This window comes from Brachycentrus maculatus, unplaced genomic scaffold (genome assembly GCF_059751285.1).
Source record: "Brachycentrus maculatus isolate JH-2025_06_01 unplaced genomic scaffold, ASM5975128v1 h1tg000012l, whole genome shotgun sequence".
Lineage (NCBI taxonomy): Eukaryota > Metazoa > Arthropoda > Insecta > Trichoptera > Brachycentridae > Brachycentrus > Brachycentrus maculatus.
The window spans coordinates 286,673-304,423 of NW_028280766.1; the positions used below are offsets into that span (position 1 = coordinate 286,673).

General features: G+C 29.8%; 2 protein-coding genes and 1 long non-coding RNA gene across 3 annotated transcripts; 2 read left to right on the forward strand and 1 right to left on the reverse strand.

Annotated features, from left to right (window-relative positions):
- The first annotated feature begins 5,937 nt into the window (after window positions 1-5,937).
- LOC148313406 (uncharacterized) lies at window positions 5,938-7,730 on the forward strand. Its single transcript, XM_088263156.1, has 2 exons — window positions 5,938-6,054; window positions 7,338-7,730. Exons 1-2 carry the CDS (start codon window positions 5,938-5,940, stop codon window positions 7,548-7,550), a joined length of 330 nt encoding a protein of 109 aa, XP_088119282.1. The 3' UTR covers window positions 7,551-7,730.
- Window positions 7,731-10,303: 2,573 nt separating this feature from the next.
- LOC148313407 (uncharacterized) lies at window positions 10,304-11,451 on the forward strand. The gene is made up of 2 exons (XR_015837796.1): window positions 10,304-10,391; window positions 10,594-11,451. It is a non-coding gene; the product is annotated as an uncharacterized LOC148313407 (long non-coding RNA).
- Window positions 11,452-12,742: 1,291 nt separating this feature from the next.
- On the reverse strand, window positions 12,743-15,134 carry LOC148313408 (uncharacterized). Its single transcript, XM_088262882.1, has 2 exons — window positions 15,041-15,134; window positions 12,743-13,146 (listed from the first exon to the last, which is right to left on the reverse strand). Exons 1-2 carry the CDS (start codon window positions 15,050-15,052, stop codon window positions 12,946-12,948), a joined length of 213 nt encoding a protein of 70 aa, XP_088119008.1. The 5' UTR covers window positions 15,053-15,134; the 3' UTR covers window positions 12,743-12,945.
- Between the last annotated feature and the right edge of the window lie 2,617 nt (window positions 15,135-17,751).

Genomic DNA, 17,751 nt, shown 5'->3' on the forward strand with positions numbered 1-17,751 from the left:
TACTACTGACCTTTATATGCACCAAATGGCGCATAGGGAACTACATTAAATTGATGCAATGTTAAAAAGAGTAAAGAGATTTCGACCTGTCTAAAAAGAAAAAAATTAATCCTGCATACTGCCAGTGAACACATAGGCACTAGAGACTATTATGGCTTTGACAAATAAAACGCAGAGAAGCCCAAATATACACAGCGGTCCATGGAAAGATCCATGATTGGTTTAAGCCTGGGATGTAAAGTAAGAAATTAAGAAATCAGGAACAAAACCAAAATAGAGGATGTCACGGATCGCGTGGCAAGACCCAAGTGGCAATGGGCTAGACATATTTCAAGACAGGACCCGACAAGATGGACCTATTTTTTTAAAGATGGAGACATTGAGAATGATCTACCCTCCACGTGAAAGATCCTTCAGGAAATGTTTGAAGATTTATACCGCAACCGACACCGAAACCGTGCAAACATAAATTCTGTTGTTTTCCAGAACAATTTTAGTATTCCATGGCAATAACAAACATTCCTTACACGAGTACAAAGACGAATGTTAATTTGTAGCCAATTGTATTATTTTTAACTTGACGATAATATCATTTTAATATGTGTACTTTGGAAAAAACAATCTGCTCCGAAAATTATTGAATATAAATAGGGCAATGTTATTATTTATTTTCATATTTTGAAAAGCACCAACTTTCTTGTATATTTTACTTTTTTTTAATGACTATGTTTAAAGATATGCTTATGTAGGTTCATTGTGATGGCTGAATATGTCTGTTTCATTTTATGGTTCAATATATTATCATTGTCATTGAATATTTTTTATTATCATTGATTTTAAAGAAAATAAAATTGACTCTCTGAAAATATGGATTCAAAATATTTATGAAGATATAAAAAGGTTAAAATATCAGTACGAATTCTGAATGTTTTTTCACCTGAAGAAGTTTCAAAGATACTTTATAATTTCATTAGTAGATTGTAACGGGTTTATTAAATGATATTTTATTAAACAATGTAAAAAAGGAAAAGTAATATTTTCGTAAGCGATTAACTGAATTATTAAATATATTATAGATTGATTAGTTTGTCAAACATTAAAGTATATTTAAAATTTTAATTGTAAAAGTTTAAGAAATAAAAATGTGTGCGTCAAGTTTAAAATATTAGGATGTGCAACACGTTGAAATTTTGCTGCCATGGTTTTTCACGGAAACAGCACTGTATAAATTGGCCATTATACTTTTTGGGGTTGTAATTACGACAGCATTTATAATTCTATTATTAGCTTTGACGACTGCCTTTTGATGGCATAGATTCACGTAACGGAAACAACGATTTACTTTTAATAACACATCAGAATTTCAATGTAAAAAACGCAAAACAGTTTATGCCATCTGTCAACGTTTTATTTTTATTTTTTTCAAAACATAAAACATATATGTAATATTCCCCGTGCGTAATTTATATTTCTCAGTTTGGGACATGAGATTTAGGATAACAAGACTAAAACACATATAATAAAGTTACAAAAAAGATTTTTTTTAAATAACCAAAGCTAATACGTGGAAAAATATAAAAACAATAAACTGGTATAATAAATAGGCATAAGAACCATATTTAAAAGGAAAAAATGAGAAAAACATAAGGTAAGAAACATATTTAAAATAAAAGAATGATAAAATATAAAAAATAAGAAAATATAACAAATGAGAAAATATAAAATATAAACTAAATAAGAGTTCAAGGTCAGCCAAGTTTGACTTGTATTAAAAAGGAAAGTGAATACAAATCAACCAGATTACTTAACAATACGGCCTCAGGAGTGAATCGCCGTGTGTGATATGAATTCCAATTGCTTTGTCCACCAAACAGCCTCGATATATATTAAAAAATATCATACAAAGTTATTCAAAGGTCACTAATTACCTATTACGCAATATGATGTGAAGATTGAGTTATCTAATTGAAACAAGAAAATCTTGATTGTCTTTTAGTGGCTAAGATAACAATCATAGCATTTTTAAACCTGTTCGTAATAATATTTTAATGGCTGCAATTTATTCATATAATTGTGTTTTCAGATAAAATTTCTCATTTTTTTTACTCAGTCATCTTATATTTAATTATTTTCTATTGAAAATGAGCTGATCCGATATTTTCTTGTGAACCATCATAAAAATATACTAAATATTTTTAACGTACTTTTATGATTATATTGAAATGCCTATTCTATATGTTGTACGATTGATGTACTAAAATTGTGCATTAGAAATCTAAATATTATGATTATATTGTAATGCCTATTCTATATGTTGTACAATTGATGTACTAAAATTGTGCATTAGAAATCTAAATATTATGATTATATTGAAATGCCTATTCTATATGTTGTACGATTGATGTACTAAAATTGTGCATTGGAAATCTAAATATTATGATTATGACTTATTGATTCTATTGTTCTTCGTTTTTTAATTTATTATCATTAACTAACTAACTAACTAACCATCACGCCGCTTCCCCGCAGGGGTAGGCAGAGAGAATCGAACGCCACACCACTCTGTCTTTGCAAACATTCTTTGCCTCTTCTACATTCATGCATCTCCTCATACATACCCGACGATTATTACGACTCCTGACCCGGCCGCTTTCAAGTATTTGACATACCTGATTGTGCCAAGTTTTCCTCGGTCGTCCTCTGCTTCTTTTTCCGACTACATTCGCCCAATAAATTTTTTTAACCGTTCTTTCTTCACTCATACGCTCCACATGTCCAAACCATCTCAACACACCTTTCTTAATTTTATCGATAATGTTTATCTCAGCCTTACATTCTTTCCTTATTTCATCATTCGAACATCTATCAAACATCGTTTTGCCACACATTCGTCTGAGGGATTGCATTTCGACTGCATTCAGTCTGCTTTCATCCTTCTTTTGCCAAATCCATGCTTCGCTTCCATACATAAGGGTTGGAACCAGAACTCCATTGTGTACTGCCAGTTTAGCTTCCGCTGATAGATTTTTATTTGCTAAAACTGATTTTAGTGCACCATTCACTGTGTTCCCAGCATTCACTCTCCTTTCTATGTCTTTATCAATCTTTCCATCCCTAGAAAACATACTACCCAAATATATGAAATCATCTACCTGTTCCAAAATCTCCCCATTTACCAATATTTCACACTCAGATCTACATTCATCTCTTTCAAAAACCATGATTTTGGTTTTGGATTATTATTAAAGATATGAAATATAATAAACGTATGCTTAAGTTATAAGCGTTTGTGTTAAGATCACAACTGTTAGGAAACATATTTATAAATTATTTATATATATTTTTTAACATATTACCAAAATCACATTAATTCATTAACATTTTAATTCAAACGTATTTTGAAGATTAAATCTGACATTTTTTTACGTTCAACACAAAACAATTTTTCTCGTTTGAATTGTAAAGACTGACGATATAAAATAATTAAAATAATATAAAATGAAAGTTAGAAGAGAGTACAATTACACAAAAATTTTTTTTTAGAAAATACCCATTAAATTATATAGTAACTACAGATCTTTTTGAAATAAAAGAAAAATCCCTTTCTTAGAACGATAATTATTTCCTCTTTCAAAGTGATAATACAACTAGTCAGTACAATTAGTTGCAAGATTCATATTGCAAAAACGAATATTACTTTAATTCAATTAATATAATTCAGAAAATAAAACTGCCTGAATTTCTGGCCCACGGAATGTAGAAGGTTAGACACGATTGACATGTTTTATGTATGAATGTTGAGTGCTTGCTACTGTTGATCTTATTACAGCATTTATTTAAGTTAAGTGGGAGACGTTCAATTGTCAATACATGTTTACATTATTTACAAACAAATCGTGCACCCAATACCAAGGACAACACATTGTCACATTAAAAAATGGTATAAAAGGACAGGACACATCGAAAGAGAGCATCACTCACTTCTGAAACCTAGAAGAGATATCTACTCCAATCAAAATGTTCAAACTGGTAGGTTTTATTACCATTGTGAAAATTTAATTTTTGTGGTGAAAATAATAAAGTGGAAACAATAGTGTTCAACACTCTCCTTATCATTCATCGTTCACTTTGTGTTATACCACTTTAAAAAAATACACAAAGTGAACGATAAATGAGAAGAAGTATGTTATATTACCATACCACAAACTTATCAATGCTTTAAATATACAAAATATAAAATAGTGTTTTATGTTGAAGTGTAATCATTTTCATCAGTTTTGCAATGTGTGCTAATATCTTACTTTATTTTTTCCAGTTCTTCTTCTTCGCCGCTCTGGTAGCTGTGAGCTATGCCAGCCCCAAGCCCTCAGTGCTAGCTGCTGGCTACACCGCCCCCCTGGCCTACACTGCCCCCCTTGCGTACTCATCCCCTCTGGCCTACAGTGCCTACAGCGCCTACCCATACGCCTACTCCGCCTACTCTGCTCCCCTCGCCTACTCTGCGCCCTATGCCGCCTACTACCGTTAATTTTGGGAACCCAATGGCAATCTATTACTGCTTTGGAATATGACTAAACTTTTCTCAGTATTTCTTCTTCAACTATAACGACAATCTTCTTCTTAAATGAAAATTAATTTATTTTTCCATAATAAAAATGCATCTATATCATAACTGCCTTTTATTCCTATTTTATACCTTTACATATTTCTACATTTAAATATCTTCAAATATATATATTTATATATATATATATATATATATATATATATATATATATATATATATATATATATATATATATGTATATATATGTATATATATATATATATATATATATATATATATATATATATATATATATATATATATATATATATATATATATATACACATTTGGAAATTTAATTATTTATATCTGGATTTGTTAAATCTTTTGGAGATTGATTCTACGTAAGTGTTTTAAGCATAGATGATGCAATAAAAAAATTCTGAAAACTTTTAAATGTGAGTTTAAATGAAATAAATTATTTATATAATTTAAATGATAATAATAATAACATCAATCTTAATTTTTTATTATCTCACTCTCACAGTTTCAAGCTAATGGTGGGAGATTAATTATTTTATCGCCCCTGAAATAGCAAAGACCTGTATATATTGTAGATATGAGTAGTCAGGGTTTTTAATTTGTCGTTTCGGAAAAATTCAATGCAGTAGTGTGTATAGCTGAATTTAGAAATTACATTGATAAGTTAAACTGCAGGCAATTTTTAAAGTTCACTTTACCTATAAATTTTATGGTTGTATAATTTTACAACAAAAGGTATTGTAGGTCTACAAGATTCTTGTCAACAAGATTCTATTAGGTAACGTAGAACGGGGCTACTTGAACTTTTATGTGTTACTTGAGCCCAGTACAAAAAAATTAGAACGTGGTATCGATCGAAGTATCGTGACAATAAGTGTCACCTGTTAGTGAAACAATGAATCATGTCGATACGTTCATTATTGTAGACCAAATACAGTTTTTTTTTGTACTGGGCTTAAGTAACATCAAAGTTCAAGTAGCCCCGTTCTACGGTATATATTTTTAATTGGATTATATTATTGATTGAGCAGCAATAAAAAACTTATAGGATGTATTTTATTGAAGAATTTTTATTCACAAAACAATACATTTACATTAATAAAAATGTAGATATTTGTTTATTCAAAATCTTTAACTTTCTTAATTGATGTTCTGATTGATTTAAAATGATGACACCAATTTTCATTTGAATATGCGCGTTTTCTAATGTGCACCATTCTTTCATTTAAATTTCACCAGACTGAGTTAATTACAGTTAGTTTTAAATAAATATGTATGTACCTGATGACGTAAAACATTCAATCTATAAATGTTATTTTTTTATAACATTGAATTATTTTTAATAAACATGACTATTTTCCACGTCCTTGACCACCCTCCTCAATCGGTCCTTGCATTAAGTTGTTATTCAAAGAGAAACCAAAAGGACCATCGATATCCTCATTCTAGTGGAGCCATTGAGTGGGTAATATTCCCAAAATTGCATCATTTCACATACCTCTATCACTACAAGCTTCTCTAAGATACAGTACACTCCCAATTTTCCGGGATAAACTGTGAAAAAAAATCCCGTACTTTCGATTTCCCTGTTAATCTGAAAACATACAAAATGCAAAAAAAAAATAACTGTGCCATGTGCGCTAAATAGTGTATACCTACACGTACTTGCTTACGTGTTGACAGCATAACACGACTTGAGTTAACTAACCTAAAAATGGATGTTTTTATCTTACTTTTTTTTAAATTACCTAACGTCTAAGTGAGTCTGAAATCTAGCTATGGATTATGCAACACCGTTTATCATGTCCCTACTCAGGCTTCAACTTTATAAGTTTCATAGCCTATGCCTACTCGTGGGTGGATTTACTCTTTATGTTGAAAGTTACTATAATTTCATGTAATTCATGAGTGAAAATTCTAGGCAAAAACACTCGCTCATTTTTTTCTTAAAGCGTTATACCACAAAGTATTGTCTGGTGGCTGAGATTCGATCATTAGAAGATCTGCATCAGTAAATTCGTACACTTATACCAAAACAATAACCTTTCGTTGGATGAATCGCACCGATAAGGCCAGATAATTTTCATCATAAATGTTAAAACGATTAAGAAAAAAAATTAAGCTATAAATATGGCATATAATTGAGATATTCTCTAGTTATTCTCTCACTGTAGATAAGAAATGTGTTCTACCCTCAACATGTGTTTTGACTTTATAAGTACTATTGTAAAATATGTTAGTTTTTGTAAAATACTTTTTCAATGATAATTCACTTTCTCGGATAATTCGCTTCCCGGTAAATGCGACCCCAGAAAATCGGAAGTGTACTGTAATTTGAATAAATTTGTTTTTTACATCTGGTAGCTTTCAACCAATTATCAGTTATATTGTCAACCTAGAGATAATACATTCACGTCGGAAAATGTTAACAAATAAATCGTGTACCCAATAGCAAGGACAAAAAACAAACTTGTCACATTGAACTCTGGTATAAAAGCACAGGACATATTTGAAGAGAGCATCACTCACTTCTTTTAACTAGAAGAGATATCTACTCCAGTCAAAATGTTCAAATTGGTGAGTTCAAAATGTCAATTGAAATATATTGTTTATGTAATCTGTGATTCTTTTTAAATAAAGTAAAAAAAAAATTCAATTAAAAAATCGTAAAATTATCAGTGTTCAAGTTTCAATTGTTTTTATTTTCAATTTCAAATTATGTGCTGACTTTTCATTTTATTTTTCCAGTTCCTCTTCTTCGCCGCTCTGGTAGCTGTGAGCTATGCCAGCCCCAAGCCCTCAGTGCTAGCTGCTGGCTACACCGCCCCCCTGGCCTACACTGCTCCCCTGGCCTACTCATCCCCTCTGGCCTACAGTGCCTACAGCGCCTACCCATACGCCTACTCCGCCTACTCTGCCCCCCTCGCCTACTCTGCGCCCTATGCCGCCTACTACCGTTAAACTGGGTTTCTACGTACAACCCTAAGCTGCAACAGATTTTTCTTAAGATCTCTTCAATTATTGTCAAATCATCTAAACTGCAAATGAATATTAATTTGTTATCATTAATTATTACTTAAAGCCTTATCTGAATGGTTTGCAAAATGCAGTTAATATTAATTTCATAAAGTGAAAAATACTTCCGATGTACTTTATAAATAATTTATTATGTTATTCCAAATAAAATAATGGTTTATTTACTAAACTGTGTTTTATTGTATTGTAGTGTACTCGAATATTGATTATTATAAATATATATGTATATATATATATATATATATATATATATATATATATATATATATATATATATATATATATATATATATATATATATATATATATATATGCATAAATATATATATATATATATATATATATATATATATATATATATATATATATATATATATATATATATATATATTAAATTGATCACGTAACAACATGGATTAGATATAAAACCTAAATGCTACGACAAAATGTACCTAATATAAGGAAAGCCCCCTTTGCAAATTCCTCGATCTAATTGGTATTCACTATAAATAGTGAGGATATAGGTACAGTACATATTTGAGATCTCAACATAGATAAAGAATAATATAGAAGTCTGGGTATTTACAGTGCATATGACCTGTCATGGACTGATTAATAGTGTCATAGCTCCTGATAATACCCAAACTTCCATACAATCTATGTTGAGATTTCAAAAATGTAAAAATATAAAAGATATCAAATGTGTATAACTCCAGAATTATGAACACACTCAAAATTTGGACATATTCAAAATGTTTTGAAAGGATATACATATTTCTCATATGTTTGCATATTATTTTAATTTAATAACAGTTAATTGCATTACTTTTCCTGTCGCAAACAGAACGGTTGTATTTTTTTCCATGATACTTATAAACGCCGATTTTCAGTACTGAACAGAGCTAAACTGAAAATGTATTATTCTGATCTCACATCAGCATTCATTTATAGATCTAAATATTTCGGGTGGTCCATGTGTCTTTTTACTTCGAATTGAATTATTTTCACATGATTTCAAAAAATATATTTGCAGAGTGTTACAATGTGTATCATACGTTTAGCTTTTACCTCCTTTTAGAACCAATCTTTTGTAAGCAAAATGATAAAAATTAAATCAACGTAAAGATGGCTTTTATCTTTTATTAACGACTTGATACTTGATATATACATAAATTTAAAAAAAACTTTTTTGGTCTACTATTATAAATAAGTTTGAAAACTAAAAACGTTTTCTACAGGAATTCCGCTTCAAAAATTTATACATGCATCAAATCGTTTATGTCAGAGTATATCCGGGAAATGACTATTTGCAGAAATTCTAAAATGAATTTAAAATGGAAGGAAATAGAAGTGACGTCAAAGCGCGATCGATACATTCAATATATTCAGTGTTTTTTTTTAACCTCAGCCAATATATGACTTTAGAACTACAGGATGAAAGTCATTAAAGTTTTCATTACGGTGGATACAAAAATAACATAACGGGAAATCGCAAAAACAAATACGGCTTTGAATTTGTTTCGATTTTTGCTCATACGATTTCAAAACAAAGAAATGTTTTATTTGAGACGCAACTCACTTTGCGTCAAAAATAAATCTACATACATAAATACACCTCATTAGAAATATTCTTTGAAAAGGAAATGTAGCTTCTCATTTTGCATGACTACTACTATATACTATATGAATAAGATAAATGCTTGATTTGAATACCTCCAATGTAGAAAAAATCTAGTTAAATATTTAAGAACAAAAATTTGGACGCACACTCAAAATTTTGCAAAATGGAAGTCTGGGCATTTACGGGGCTGACGACTTTCTTTTCATATCACCAATAGATGTCTCTAGTGAAGTTCTAGTGATTCAAGAACAATGTTTCAAAATTGGTTCATATAAATAGAACTTCCAAGATTTTGAGTAGTGTGGTTGTCAATAATGGGTAGAATTGGTGAATGTTATACGCGTGTAAAGTGATCACTTAAACCAACCTATGACGGTCGTCAGCCCCGTAAACCCATATTCTTCTTCATCTTTGATGAGATGTCAAAAAATAATTTGAAAAATACTCCTATAATTGGAGGTAATCCAGATTTGTGAACAAGTATTTGGACACGCTCAAAATGTTGTAAGTAAAACATTAATTGAAAACGGATAGATTTTACCAAAAAGTGACTGCCGAATAAATTAATGAAAGTAAAATTAAGTTAATAATAATGTTTTCGAGCATTTCCTAGTATATAAAATTATTCCAATTTCTTTAGAAGGAAGTCTTACTCGACAAACGAATATTACAAACTTACGTGGATTGCGTTTTTTCTGAAGAGGCTTTCCATATAAATAATGGAATTTATTGAATAGGGTTCCCATAATATAATTTATTTTAAATATCATCAAGTAATAATATTAATAGTTGAATAATTCTGTGAAAGTTTACTATAATAATTAAAAACAGGATTTAAAGTTAATCATGCGGTTTGACAAGTAATTAGACTGGTAATTGGTCCTTTTCAAAAAAAAATTGTCCTTCGAATATTGATAAGAAAGGTATGTGTAATGTTATAATCCTCGTTAATTCATGATCAATTCAAGGTAGGACGCAACAAAATCAATACGGAATGTTTACAAATAAATCGTGCTCCCAATAGCAAGGACATTACATTTGTCACACTCGTCAACCATATAAAAGCACAGGACATATTCAAAGAGAGCATCACTCGCTTCTGTTTATTAGAAGAGACATCTACTCCACACAAAATGTTCAAGCTGGTAGGTTTAAATATTTTACAAAAATACTAAATTAGTGATTTAAAAATACAAATATTTGTTTTAGAAATTGTGTTTTCAAAAAAAGAAAATCATAAAAAAGTGAAGAAAAAAATCAGTGTCGAAGCGTCAACTGTTTTTGTAGTAAATTTAGATAATATTAGCGAATATGTGCTAATTTCATTTTTATTTTAATTTTTTCCAGTTCCTCTTCTTCGCCGCTCTGGTAGCTGTGAGCTATGCCAGCCCCAAACCCTCAGTGCTAGCTGCTGGCTACACCGCCCCCCTGGCCTACACTGCCCCCCTGGCCTACTCATCCCCCTTGGCCTACAGTGCCTACAGCGCCTACCCTTATGCCTACTCCGCCTACTCGGCTCCTCTTGCCTACTCTGCGCCCTATGCCGCCTACTACCGTTAAACTGGGGCTCTACGTACAATCTTATACCACATCAGTTTTTTTTTAAAGTGTTTTCAACTTTTCCTTACTTCAAATGATTTATAATTTATTTTTCTGAAATAAAATACTTGCAGATTGAAAAAACTTGTGTTACCTCATCAAATCTTAATATTTAAAAAAAATATTTTGTATGTTTTTGATCAATTTATCCTTCTTCATTAAAATTTATGTTTCTCTATTTTTATCTTCAGCTTTTAAAAAATATTTAGAATATTTAAAAAGAAAACAATTGTTTAAGACCACTTTTGAGTGTAGTAAAGTAAACTTGAATGTTATCCATATCTACAGATATTCTCATCAACAGGTGAATATATAAACTAAAAAGTAAAATTTATTAATAATTGTTTAAGACCACTTTTGAGTGTAGTAAAGTAAACTTGAATGTTATCCATATCTACAGATATTCTCATCAACAGGTGAATATATAAACTAAAAAGTAAAATTATGGGATTCAAAATTTTCAAGACCGGTTCGCCCTTTAGGCACTACCCCTATATTTTTTCTTCAAATTTATTCAACTATTTGTTTTTATTTCTGCACAAAACAACTAAGAATACTTCAATTATAATAGTAGGTACTGATTTAAGTCAATTAAAAGTAATGTAACAATGTTGTAGAACATAAATCATAATTTATAATATACACAAACTCTGTAACAAAGTAGGTATCTACATCCTACATGAAATAACAAAAAAATGAACAGAGTACATAAAAGAAAACTAAAATTTTACTCAGTCAGTTTTATTTAAACACTTCCAAATTGCCTTTTGGTAGTCGTCTAAATGCTTTGATTCTTTTTTGATTTCCTTTTTGAATCCTTGTGTCATCAGCTGTGTGATAACATTTTCTTTACCAAGTTTGTACTGATTAACGTTTCAAATCATTTGTCATCAAATTAGCTACATTATAATTAAAGGCTCCTTCTTTTATCTCCGATACATGTTCTCAACCGGAAAATTGTGTGACAACAAAGGGTTAAGGACCGGTTCGGCGAACTCTAAATTTTTAGGCACCGGTTCTACCGGCTGAATCCCACCATTGACTGAAGCACTTCCATAATAAATAAAATTTTAAACAAAAAAGATGTCTTAACGATAAAAAATACTGTTTGAAATAATCAAACAGTACTTTTAACTCTCAATACATCGGTTGGAATAACCTGAATGGAAGAAATTTTATCAAAAAACTATGAGGATAATGTGATATAATATGTGAAGATGATATGAATATTATTTTCGTATTTGTTATTGATATACCTATCGTAAGTACATAATATTTATGTCTTTGAATTACATAATATTTATGTCTTTGTATTTATATTGAAATAATTTTATTTTGAAATGTGCATGTGCATAGACGTACCTAAAACGTTCTTTGTTGTAGTAATTTTATTATGTACATAGAATACACAATAATATGCATTTTTTTTTTAATGTCTTCAAATACAATGTGTGGTATGCAGAATATGATATATTGTTAAATTAGTTTAAATTATGTACAAGTTTATACTTTATAAAAAATCCATTTTCTTAATTCATATTTTCCAGTTTATAACAACTATTTTACGATTTCTATGTTTGAGGAAGGTAAATTTGAGACGTTTTGTTTTTTACCATTTATTTTGTTGTTATCCGATAAGTTTATGTTTTTTTTATCCAAAACCCTGCACCTGTGCACCTTTTATATCTACTTCTAGGAGATGTACCATAAATCTATCAAATTAAATATAATCTTTTTCAAAGTAAATGTTTTCATTCTTTGACCTGCATAGCCTAAAAAAGATCAGAAAATACAAATTCATATTATCTCGCCTGATCAGGAAACTTTCCTTTTGATGATGCAATGATGGAAAGCTCCCTTTAGTTTATCAAATAGGTTGTAGAATAAAACAAGGTAGTTGATGAAACATTGCTTTATTTAGACAAAAATATTAGTATGTTTCGGTTGAAAAAAGTCGATGATTTTGATAATGACTCATTTTTTTGTACTTAATTTTGTATATATCGAAGCATGTTATACTGTTTATCGCATAAATATTTCATATAAAAGAAGCGCTTGTGTCATTTTCGGTAAAGGCTTTTCTCGAAATGATGTTCTCTTTTAGACGTAGGTGTAGGCAGCATAGGGTGAAGAGTAGGCGAGGGGAGCAGAGTAGGCGTATGGGCTGTAGGCGCTGTAGGCACTGTAGGCCACTGGAGCGGTGTAAGCCAGGGGGGCGGTGTATGCCAGGGGGGCGGTGTAGCCCGCTACGACAGCCGTAGGCTTGGCGTAGGCCATAGCGAAGAGAGCGAGGAAGAAGAACTGTGGAAAGAAAATAATAAGATGGTAAAAATAAACATGTGATGGTTTCACATAAGTCAGCAAATAATCCTACAACTTCTCTCACTACCTTATAACACACTTTAAAAATCAATTGCAAGCAATAGCAATCAGAAGTTCTCATTAGCTTTTCTGATTGCTATTGCAATATCACTTCGATCCATTCCTCGTCATACCACAATATTTTTCTGTAATTCTTTTTCGGTCCAAGCTGTAAGACTATATAACAAATTACATTTTTACTGAAATAGCTCATCTTGTCTGATCGTTTTGATACATTTTAAACTTTGCTATCTGTTCTTATAACCTTAGCTATTCATAAAATCACTCCAATGTTTTTAAATCCTTTATTTTTCTCCCTCAACTTCTGACCTGATCCTGTTTTCTAAAAAAATTACATTCACGTATTTTCCCGATAATTTGAACAGTTATTTTATGTGGCAAACCTTGGCCATTCACACAAGTCTTTTTTTGGTTATTTGAAAAAAATAATTACTTCATAGCAATAAACTCTTAAATGTACATGTACTACAAAGAAGTTGGAAGCAAGAAAAATAATAAAATAAATATGAATGTTTTATTTGAATTTCTGTTTTATTATATCTGTAAAATTATGCTTATATTTTTTATATAACTTTAATTACATATAAAACATGTCTATACATAAAAATAAATTAAACAAATACATTTTTATAAATGTCTCAATGTGACTTCAGTAGAGAACATTAAATTTATTTCAACTTTAAAATGTTTGATGTATCAAAATAAAAATAAAAACATTTGAAATATATTTTTAAAACACCCGGAGAGAATATGATGAGAGTACGGGATATCAATAAACAGGAATATACTGAAGTAAATTCTATATTTAAATTGCGAGTGAATCCTGGATGGATATTATTTTTATAAAAAGCTTTTTTAAATTTGAATGAAACAATTTTTCTTAGTACAGTGATTTTGCTGGTAAAATATTAAAGCTAGACTATATGAGTGTTAGTTTTAACCTAATTGGAGGAAAGTCAAATATGGGATCTGGGGAAATAAGGCGGAAGAAAACCGATGGAAAATCGATATGAGATAAATTAGAGTAAATAAATGTTTTTTTGTTTAAATATTTTTTAGGCTTAAATATTTGTTTTGCTTTTATATAACCTTAAAGCACTAAATAAAATTACCCTCAATAATTACTTATAAATAAATAACCTAATAAAGTATGCCATGTGTATTTTTGGGCAACAGAAGATACAATATGAAGGGCATACTCCCAAAAATTCTTTAAAAAGTTCGATATCTACGAATATAAATATTTCTCTATATTATGAATTGAAATATTGATATTCTCAACATTAATAACATTTAAAGCATTTACTTTGTGGTTAGGCATTTTTACTTTTCTATTTTTTTTACAAAAATATTAGTAATATAATTTTTGTTTCCATGGAGTGGAAGTGATTGTCCTGACGAAGGGACGGGCACGTCTCAAAACCGATAGACATAAAAATCTCGGTGAGTGGCTAAAAACTAATGTTAATAACATTTTGTAAAAAAAAATGAAAAGTGAAATATTTAAATAAGGGTAAAGTACAAAAGTGGTGTATTTAAATTAAATGAAAAGAAAAGGTTTTCTGGATGACTTGGCCATGTTTGCTCAAAGATTTGGGGGCTGACCATATCAATCAAAGTCTAAAATCTGATGAAGTCTGCATAATTAAAAGGGATGTGAAGAAGTAAAGAAAGATAGGAGAGAAAAAGGGCGTTACATTATTCCTGCCCTACCCTGTGAGAATAGTGTGGTAGCATTAGTTATTGTATTTAGAAAATAAAGTACATAAAAAATAAAAAAATTAAATAATTTCAATCTGAGTGGTCAACTCACCAGTTTGAACATTTTTGTTTTGAGAGTATCACTTCTAGTTCACCGAAACTGAATGATGTCGGGAGGCGTTGTGACAGAGGCTTTTATAGTTTAGAAATAAATATGACAACACCATTGTCCTTGTTGTCATATACATACATGTACTAATCTGGTAGCACAATGTTTGGTATGTGATGCATGTTTGTAACGCGCAAGGATTGCCAATGCTAATCATCCTATTGATTTTCCATTACTGGTCCAAGAACTTAACTCTTTGCTTGGAGATTCATGTGAAATAATATAATAATTTCATGATATTCATTTATGCATAACATTGAACTTGATATCAATTTGATGTACAGGTCTGTCAAGGATGTTCACTATAAATAATAATTTTGTTTATTATATTACACGTGAGCAGTTGATCGGGATTGTTCATTCAAAAAAACGTTAATATTTAGTTTTATGTGAACACTTTAATTAAATGTATTCGGAAATATTTATAATATCTTTAGTGCATTTAATCGAGATTGCTTCTCCCATAGAATATTTATGTATAGTATTATGTGAACATTTAAATAAAGTATATTCAAAAATATTTTAAATTTCTTAAGGGCAGTTGATAGAGATTGTTTCTTCTATAGAACGTTGATTTTTTGTTTTATGTGAACATTTGTGTCGGGTTGTAGTCCCGTGGTTAGTGTCGCGGACTCTTGAATCAGAATTTGTGGGTTCGAGCCCACTCTACCACAATTTGATACATATTTTCAATAATGAGATGCTTAGGCTCAGAGAAATAGTATGAAAATGAAGTTTTTTGTTAAAAATAAAAACATAAATATTTCTGTTAAAAAAAAAAACATTTAAATAAAATATATTCAAAAATATTTTATATTTTCTTAAGGGTACTACTTTCATCATCATACGTATTGTAAAAATAATCTATTTTACTTTAAATTATATTTAAGAAAGTACCAATTTTTAAGTAGATTTATTATTTTGGGTGCACAAACATTTCATCAGGCGTTTTTTTAGAATTCACGAAGATTTATAAACGTTTGCATAAAGTATTCAAAATATATTTATTACTGTCATTTTTAATCGGACTGAAAGATAATGTTGGATTCATAATAAATTCAGATTCTCTTGATGCTAAAAGAAAAACTGTTTTAAAGCTTCTGGCCACATAAAGCTTCTCATCACCTAGTTAAAAAAATTGTCATTTTGGTACGTTTCTTCTTACTGTTGCCCCAAGAACAAAATGTTTTTTTTTGGGAATTATAGTCTATACGATGTATAAAAAAATAAACTATTAAAAAAAAATACCTTCAAAATATATCCCTATTGCAAGTATTTAGCTTTTATCACAGAAGCAAGAAAAAAAAACATCGTCGCGGAACTAACATAAATAATTTAATTCCATCTATTGTTATAAGTCCGCTTATTACTACTGCCCACGCCTTTAATCCACATCGTGACAATTGATAAAATAAACAAGTACTTGTACATATATATTATTTTGAGACTATATTAAAAACATGTTTTATTTATTTAAGTAATTAATAGATAAGAGATTGATTTTTTTAAAATCTTTAATTAAAGAACTTTTGTAACGATAAAAGATAACAAGATTAATATAATTGCTCTCCAGATAATCACTCAAATGGATTTCTCTTAAATTACTGTCCAAGGTATTTATGTTGTATCAAACATGTGAAAATGGGTACAAAGACATAAATAAAAATGAAATATACGAAGAACCAGTTCTATATAACAAACAGTTGATTTAAATAGAGTCAACCACATCTGTATAAAAAAATGTTAACATTCGTTAGTTAATCTTAAATTTCCTATTCACCTAACGTTTTAATGAAATTATGACAGAATTATGCATTTAAAAACCCGCGTTTATATACACCTCTGATAGCTAAAAACATTATTTTTTAATCAGTTTTTATGACCGCTACTGTTGAACTTAACAATATATTCGAAATACTAAACACTGTTGATGGCGGAAAGCGTGCTTGTTGACAAATTATGTCATATAGCATTTCTTGTTTGTATTGTTTTACATTTTTAATATTTTCATTACTTCACAAGCATTGTGATATCTGGCATTAGAAATAAGTGCTTTTAATACCTTTTCTTATACATTAATCACAATGGAACGCATATTATTATTTCATGTTTTTTGACATCTTATCAAAGATGAAGAAGAATATGGAAGTCTGGGCATTTACGGGGCTGACAACCGTCATAGGCCGGTTTAAGTAATCACTTTACACACGTGTAACATTAACCAATTCTACCCATTATTGACAACCACACTGCTCAAATTCTTGGAAGTTCTATATATGTGAACCAATTTTGAAACATTATTCTTGAATCACTAGAACTTCACAAGGGACATCAATTGGTGAGATGAAAAGAAGCATTTTATTGAGAAGAAACTCTTTTATGAGTATGTGATGTAATGTGATTATAATAACACATATGAGAAACGCCAGAATACATCATTTTTAATTTTTTTTTATTGAAGCTTTATAATTTGACCAGATAATTTATTCACAACATTTTGAGTGGGTCCAAATACTTGTTCACAAAATCTGGATTATCTCCAATTACAGGAGTTATTTCATATCATTTTTTGACATCTCATCAAAGATGAAGAAGAATATGGAAGTATAATAGACTTGATTCTTTAATTAAGTCTAATAGACTTCTATATTCTT

Excerpts from the sequence above, each read along its gene's own strand:
- LOC148313406 (XM_088263156.1), top strand. The coding sequence starts at position 5,938 with ATGACTATTTTCCACGTCCTTGACCACCCTCCTCAATCGGTCCTTGCA. Across the intron at positions 6,055-7,337 it reads CTAGTGGAGCCATTGAGTGG|TTCCTCTTCTTCGCCGCTCT; the intron begins GTAATATTCCCA and ends TTATTTTTCCAG.